An 8,448-nucleotide genomic window follows, 5' to 3' on the forward strand; every position below is an offset into this window, starting at 1 on the left:
AATGTGCCTCCCTTAGCTAGCCATGTCGGAATATCCTACGTTCTCTCCCTCTCACCTCTGCTTGGAGAGTACATCTACTGATCTATGGAGGAGGCTGAAAACCTTCTATATACATTTTAAATGTTTAAAATCAATAATCAATGATTACAGAAGCCACCCCTTTCTTGGATGGTACAGAAGACAGGGGATAAAATTGTCTCAGGTGTGTCCAGTCCTGTGGGATCTCCACACACTACAAACATTGTATTCAGGTCTTCCCTCACCCCTGCCCCACAGAAGGGACCTGTGCACTGCTCCCTCAAAGGTGTCTTTGTTTGGCTGACTCAAAGTCACCTTGTAGTTTGGCAAAGCCTTTAAAAGGCAGGCTGATGAAAGTTAGTGCATGGATGGCAAGGCACACATTTACTCAGCAGGGCCACGAGACTGATCAACACATACAGAGGAGAGGAAAACAACATACAGTTGCTAATTGAATGTTGCTTGGCTCAACAAACTGAACAGAAGGCCATCTTGCTAAAGTGAGCCAGAATAAACCTTTGTGATTACGATGAGAGGGGGCCGTTCACTTTCCAGGAATGGGTAGACTGAACCGTAAAAAGGTCATTACCAGATATACGACTGACAGTGAATAGACATGAAGTGCCTGGAATGCATGCCCTAAACTAGCTGAAATAATTACAGCCTACATTGCTACAACTCTGACTGTGATTGTCGACAAATTACTCAGTTTATGAAAGTCTTAGCATTGTTGCATCTACGGAAAAGTGAAACAGACTGCAGACAAAATGACTCCTGTCCATCACAAAGCCATCAGCAGGGGAGGTTTCATTGTGAACAGTCAGTGAAGACCCAGCATGAGCACCTCCCTATCATCATTCTACCTCCCCTAGAGAGGAAAAATACCATGCTTTCTACAAATAACTATGCATTTTTAGTCCAACATCTTTCTCCCCTTAATTTTGGTACGCTTCATCTAACATTTCTCCTCCATCTACGATCTTCTTATAAGTCTTCATGTCCACACAAAAGTGCACAACTATTATTCAAGTTGGGCAAGCAGAGTAAAAGCTTGACCTACTTTAATGGGCAGCAAACATACCACCAACTGAATAACAACAGTGTTTCTGATGTAGTAAAGTTTGGGAGGCATCCCTCCTGCCTAGAGCCCTCCATGACTAAATCCATAAGTATTCCCTACTGCTGCGGCTGAATGTTTTCTACTTTACTGCTCAGGGAAGAATGTGGGATGCTGAATGTTGATACTTTTCTGCCTCTTCTCCTAGGGGAGGAATGTCTGACTGACGTCTGTGGAACTAGATGAGACCAGAACTGGCAGAAGACATCTTCAGCTGAATCAACATTTCCCCAAAAAAGATGCCCAACATCAGCTCAAGTTCAGGCAAGAATCCTACACTTCGGTGACAGCCATGCCTTACATGGCCCTGATATTGGGACTAATGCAAGCCAGACACTGCTCCTTTTACTACCATTTACTATAACACAGCAACAGGCTGTCCTAACTTTGCTGCGTTAGGCAAAAATCACAATGGTCTGGACACTCCTGACATAGAAAGTATCCAAAACAGCTCTCCTTCTGCTGTAAGTGCAACAAACAGATGAACATAGAAAGTTTGCACATAGCAAACATCTCTTTCATTATATGGCCATCTGAGAATGCCCCACCCACACTTTCAGACCCCTGACCAACTCCTGAACTAGCCTAGCTTTTCATCAATCACTAGTGACTGTGTGGTGCATCATCAATAGTTATAAAGTCATAACATACCTTTGTTTGTAAAGAATTCCAGTAAACAATCCTTCAAAAAGTCTCCTGAATGTACAAACTGCCAGAAAACTGCCCCACAACCTCACAGACCTCCCAGGCAAGGCTGGCTGTGACTCAGGCATGTGTCTAACCCAGATCTGTACTCCTGCTGTTTAGGTTTTAGGGATCTACCACTTTTGCTTACAGGGGAGTCCCAGAAGACTGTATTTGTAAACTGCCTTTTTTTTCACAACAATGAGTCAAATAGTCATTTCTCTAGAAACTAGTTTATATATTCTCAACTTGACAAAGTTTGAGTGGGTACATTTGTATCAATATGATGATAAAATAAAGACAATTATATTACAGCCACCCCTTTTAAATATCTTTCTTTCAGCAGCAGATAATTTTCTCCACCTGTTTTGGTGGGTGAGGAAACTTGATCTCCCCGCCTCTCATTCTCCCAAAGCTTGTTACTGTCAATTTTCCTTAGGAGGAAGGTGCCATTTTCTGCACCAAGGGGTCACAAAGTTCAAAACAACTGGGGAAGGTCAATCACCCCTAGTACAGTAAGTCTTCTCTGTTATGAAAAGTAGCGCTGTACTGCTTTTTAATAGCTTTCAGTTTGCAGGATAACTTTCAAAACATCTTTCATTTCATAGGTGTAGAATGTATCAATTTCAAGATCATTGGAAAACTCATGATGATGATCATGACTGTGATTCTCCTGAATCGTGAATGATCTTCTAGTATTCAGCCGAACTTGACTTACAATAACATGTAACATGTTACTGTATCTAATTTGATAAATTTGTATCTGATTTGATCATTTACAAAAAAGATCTCTGACAGGAATATACCATCTCTATCTAGAAAAGGAGGAAAAGGGAGCTGTTCAGTACATGCAAATGAATGTTTCTTGAGTATTTACCTGAATACCTCTAACCAAATAAAAAGGGCATGCTTCCTAGAACCGTTATGTCGCATGGGATAGACATTTTTCACAAGTTGGCTTGAACAAGGAGAGAGCACGAATCCCCGCGACATGTCCCACCCTGATGGACAATTTTGCAGCAGTCCACCAGCCAGTTGCCAAATATTGACACACCCACTTCAACTGGGAACATTTCAAACATGGCCCTACAACAAACCTTGGTGTATACTTATGCTTCCTTGTATTTGGAGAGCCATATGAATGAAAGGATATATGCCAAAGGTGTAGCTGGCAACCAATCCATCACCACAGCTAACTGTAACTGTACACTGTAACTGTAACTCATGAAAATTAGCAAACATGTAGCATACTGACGTAACATCAGTGATAATCATAATGCAAACAAGATTTTGAAGCCAAAAAAAAGGACCAAAACATATTTGTTCTGTATCATTCAGTTTGAAAACAATTCTTTATATCTATTATATTGTCCATGAAAAATTTGATAACAAATAATATACTGTCTGCTTCATTAAGATGTTTTGCACATTTCTCAGATTTCAATTCATTTTTATGAATGAGATGATTCTAGTTACCTATAGAAAAGGAATGGAACAGAAATTACAAAGACCTCTCCCCCTAGATAATTGCTCTCCTCTCTATGGCCAGTGGTGCAGTGCACAGAAACATTACCCCTGACATATATGGTTGGCCCCATGACCTTTTGACTTTTCCTGCCTAGCAATTCCAAGTCTACCATGATAGATGGCCCCCATTTACATGTACCTACCTAATCAGTGTAGTGTGGCTTGTGTGAACAGCTCCTGGTTTCTACATACAGGCAGAGTTAGGGAGCTGGGACATTTACCTAACTAGGTGATAGTGCCCTAGATCAACCAATGTCATGTATTATGCATGTACCATTCCCTTTAAAATATTATCAACATTTAGTTGTTGGTCTGGACATCAACATATGAATGTTTGCACGAAATATGCAATTGACCAAAACAGACTAGATATTTCATTGTAATTTTGATTTAAGTGGTGGTAAATCTGAGGATGTTAGCTAAATGCGAACCTTCCTACATGTATGCTGAGAACACATAATTGTTTAATAGCAAATAAAAGGCTACAGCTATGCAGTTTGTGATGATGTCTGCAGTAGTGCATGTACATGTATAGGCTCAAAACAGCAAAATTTCTGAATACCGTCAACATATTCTTCCTGTCTACCTGGAAATACTTGAAAACAATTAACTTACCTTTATGGCGATACATTGTATTTCCCCCTCTTCTGACATGATTTTTTTCTTTACAATATCAAATCATTAGAAATGTGTGCAATATATTGGCTGCATACATGCACTTTCCATTCCAGCAGGCCAACCTCAGTGCTGCAGTGCCATGATGTGATACTGACAGCCATCAACCACCCCTTGCCTCTACAGTACAAGGACAAGGACTAGCCCACCTACCTCTGCCATCTACCTACAACACAAATATGTTACAGTTATGCAAAAAAGGGCAGAGTAGGAGAGGTACATGACTCAAATATGTCAGTCACGTCTTGCGTAGATCTTCATCATCATGATTGTTCTTCTTTAGATCTTCATCTGCACTCATCTATTTTCTCTGTTTTTCTTTTAAAGATCTTCTCACACTAGGCCGAATCACACAAATACCAGACATGTTATTTTGTACAAATCATATTCAGATTATTTTCACAGTGGTACAAAAGGGTTGTTTCCAAATAAACAAAGCTGGGGCAGGAATCTTAAGGCTTTAAACAATTTCCTTGGAATCTGAAGATCTTGGCAAGACATGAAGGTCGCCGCCCCTGAGTCTACTCTGCCCTTGACACGACACACAGGGTGGCTGAGGGCGGCCATGTTGGGGGAACATAGTGATTGCCCAGTGCTACCTGAGATTGGCAGTTGACGGTTGCTCCGTGCTCTACCAGGATCTTGACAATTTCCTTCTGGCCTGCAAGAGAGGCGATGTGCAGGGCTGTGTTTCCTTTCTGTGGGAAGAAGACGAAAAATATGCTGATCAATTTCTCTTCTATTAATGTCATGTACGTGCCATTTATGTTGAAGATGTTACAAGGCAATGTTTCAACTAACAGCTTTTCATTTGTAGGCCAGGAAATATCCAGCTCAAATATCTACTTCAGCCATTCACAGGCCCTACGTATTTTAAACCTTGATATCTGTACCAGACATCACCAGTACATATTCATAAGGTCATTGCCCTCTTGGCTGTCAATGTTGCTTGCTCATCTCCATTCTGACAGTTGCTTGTACTTTTACTTTCAACCCATTTCTTTCCCTGTCCATCAACCAGATCACTCTTGTCATATTGGGTCATCTAAATGCGGAAAGATGCTGCACCACTCTGACAGGAATTACCAGGATTTTATGTGCTTGATGATTCAATTGCTTTCCTGACAAAGAATAAAGCTTCCTGGTGTCTTCATACATCTACATAAATATGGCCATATGGGCAAAATCTGTCATAATAAGAACATTTTTACACTCATCACTTTTCAAAGCTACGGATATTCTATCGTTTGCAGAATGATTGTCCTATATATCAAATGTAGTTGGCTCAATCAATCAAAATGTAGTTGCCTCTAGTATCAAATATGCAAAATGCTTGTGATCTTCATTGATTTTCCTTTCTACTAGTACTGTTACTGTACTTACTTTATAGAATACCTGTCTCTTTGTGAAATGGGTCTAACTGACTTGTACAATCACATCAGGTATCATTTTCTTCGTAGTCTGCAATGACATCATCCAATTCTAACATTGTCTGACACCCACTCTGGTCACGCCCTCATTCCCTGACCTTCTCTCAGATCATTTTTCCTCATCCTCCTGACATTTGAGATGCAATCTTGTCTGGCAACCGTTGCCAACATCCTTACACCCAATCATCTCTTACACAGCACAGCATTTGATTTATTTGGCTAGAGGACATCTTTTCCAAATTTGTGCTTGAAGTCATCAAAATTTCTTGCTTTACGATCAATTCACTTTCAAGTTAAAATAGTGGTTGATGGATAAGATGGTAAGGAGACCAAAGATTTAACTGAGTTGATTTTGATGTACAATTTTGTGTTGTATTTATTTTGTTACTCTGTTCATCTGAAAGTGCCCAGTCACTGAGAGTGCAACTCTAGTAAAAGAACACAGAAATGAAATAATACACATGGACACAAAAGTGTGGAGAAACCTTAGACAATGGCCGGAGAGCCGACTGACCTTAGTTGCTGCATTAACGTCGGCTCCTCGGGCCAGCAGCTCCTGCACAATGTTGACATGGCCCTCCTTGGAGGATAAGTGCAGCGCATTCAGTCCATTCTGCAGGAAAAACAGAGCACAACAAGGCTGGAACAAAATCCTTCAGGGCAATGACAATTTCCGTCTCACTCATTGTAGCACTGAGCAATTTGTATGGAAACTATTTGCCAGAAGTAAGTTTTGGTGTCACTCTCAATAAACAAACTTGTTAGCCTCCATGAAAGATACCTGTTACAACATTGATGTACACTACCCTCACTTGTAGCAACCGTATTAGGAAGTGTAGCTAAGACTGCAAATGTCAGATGAGTATGGAAATGTCAGGTGTAGCAGACTCTATTGCTGACATGATCTGTCCTAATACAAACACCTGCTTAGGTAACAGGAAGCTAAGAAAAACTCTTGGAAAACATTACGGATACCCATTGACAGATGCACAATCACTATCTTCACAGAAAGCAAGCTTAATTCTTCCCTCTAAGCTGTAGCTATTGAATCTTTGTTGATGAGGCCATACCAATTTGATTAACTGGTTTTCAGGGCCTGGCTCACTTTTTCTGATTTAAAACAAAAGTCTTATCGTAGCATTTTGGGATTTTTGCATTGGCCTTTTTTCGCCCAGTGACTTCATATTTTTTTCTTACAAAATCCAAGAAGCAACATATTAAACTGTTATGGCCTGAAAGACTGCAGAGATGGATACTTACTGCGTTACTTGTGTTAATGTCTGTGCTACCCTTCAAGTATTCCAACACCTTGTCCAAGTTCCCTGCTCGTGCTGCACGCAGGAAACTCGCATTCCCATCACTCTGTAAAACAGGAGGAAATACAGACATGAGTTACCATGGCAACATGTATCAAATACCATGTACTTTCACCTTCAAACTCAGCATCTCATTACCTTCTCTTGGGAACATACAACATAACAAGGATCCATAAAACCTAATCAGAGACCTATACAAAATTTATTTAGTTTTGAAATATTTTTTAAAAGTCAATTTAAATGATTTTTTCACAGAAATATTTCTGCCATTTACGGGAAAGCTTGCCTTTTCCTCATGGGTTATTAGATACCCAAGTAAGTAGAAAGGCATAAGAGGGTCTCTGCTGTCAGCCCAGAACTTCGAGTGTACTGGTGCATGCAGGTAATGTGCCCTTAATTTGTCTGGACCCTTCAGGAGGTCAGGTAAGGATAACCAAACCAAATCTTATTGATCACATCATTAGATTGAAGATCCCATTTTTAGACATCCAAGTCACTCAAGGTGAGGGTATCATCAGTGACATGATCTTAATTTCATTAGCATGAGGATGAGAATCCTGATACTGCATCTTTTGCATCCAATTTTAACCCATCTGTCCATTCAATCATTCATTCATTCATTCATTCATTCCAGATAATTCATTCATTCATTCAGTCTGTCACCTATACAATGTGTTTCTAGCTATCCCTATTTTTATTTACTCAATCTTTCCTTCAATCAATTCATCCAGTTATGCATTGTCCATCCATCCATCCATCCATCCATCCATCCATCCATCCATCCATCCATCCATCCATCCATCCATCCATCCATCCATCCATCCAAATCAGACTTTCAGTCTACATATTAGAGTTGTTATCACCAGACTGCACATTGTCCACACTTCATTCATTGCTAAAGAACCAAATCTAGCAAGACAAATACTACCCAGGCACCTTCACGCAGACAAGGATGCATCAGTGTGTAAGGAAATAGATGGAGCCCAGCATGTTGCAGGGATTGGACATAATCCATTTGCCAGGCTCTGTTTTACACATGGAAAACTCATTGTGGTAATGGACTTGGCAGGGGGATGCAATGGTGAACATGAAAAGTTCCAATTTAAAAATTACATGAACTATGAAACTTAACTTGTAGTCCATTAAAATAATAAAAGTTGTTATCTTTCTTGGACTGAGGTACAAACATACATTGTATATGATAAATATATGTAGTTGAGCCAAGATACGACTAGCAGTTCTAATAAATTGATGTTTTTGACATTGACTTTGCTATAGTAGTGCAACTGTCAACCACACCCACACTGACACTGTACATGTCTGGGCATGACCTTAATTTTGGTATATGGGCATTATATAATATCAGATATGTTATCGGTGCACACCCCAGTTCTTCCGCGACAGGGGTCCACGATAGTCCGTTGTAAAAAAGTGACGAAAGGGTTTTGAGGGTCCAAGTTTGAGGTGACATTTCTTATAAACTGCCACGAAGTATCATTAAACATTAACATGGCTGAAGAGTGTAAGAAATGGTGATTTTGGGGTGAAAATTTCTTTTGGCTCCGAACCTTACTTCCGGGTATCCTTGCGCGCCAAGTGTAATCCGCCCGTTTGACCTAGTTTTCGCTCTGCGGCTTCGTAGGGGTGGATTTGCAACCCCTCGCGCCGTGGACTGTTTAGA

The 8,448-nt window shown here is 40.3% G+C and overlaps 2 protein-coding genes across 6 annotated transcripts in view; both read right to left on the bottom strand.

Annotated features, from left to right (window-relative positions):
* The window catches only part of LOC109468099 (ankyrin-3-like), a 93,292-nt gene extending 86,483 nt beyond the window's left edge, over positions 1 to 6,809 (bottom strand). For all 5 annotated transcript variants that reach the window (XM_019766340.1, XM_019766339.1, XM_019766338.1 and 2 more), the window contains exons 1-3: positions 6,712 to 6,809; positions 5,966 to 6,064; positions 4,621 to 4,719 (exon numbers count right to left, since the gene is read on the bottom strand). The gene's annotated coding sequence lies outside the window, so the exon portion shown is untranslated. The remainder of the gene's footprint in view (positions 1 to 4,620; positions 4,720 to 5,965; positions 6,065 to 6,711) is intronic.
* LOC109468093 (ankyrin-2-like) overlaps positions 4,543 to 8,448 on the bottom strand; it is a 20,396-nt gene continuing 16,490 nt past the window's right edge. Inside the window, exons 4-6 of the mRNA XM_019766330.1 lie at positions 6,712 to 6,813; positions 5,966 to 6,064; positions 4,543 to 4,719 (exon numbers count right to left, since the gene is read on the bottom strand). Of these exons, the coding sequence (XP_019621889.1) occupies positions 4,543 to 4,719; positions 5,966 to 6,064; positions 6,712 to 6,813 (378 nt within the window). The remainder of the gene's footprint in view (positions 4,720 to 5,965; positions 6,065 to 6,711; positions 6,814 to 8,448) is intronic.

Source organism: Branchiostoma belcheri, unplaced genomic scaffold (assembly GCF_001625305.1).
Source record: "Branchiostoma belcheri isolate BF01 breed outbred unplaced genomic scaffold, Haploidv18h27 scaffold191, whole genome shotgun sequence".
Classification (NCBI taxonomy): domain Eukaryota; kingdom Metazoa; phylum Chordata; class Leptocardii; order Amphioxiformes; family Branchiostomatidae; genus Branchiostoma; species Branchiostoma belcheri.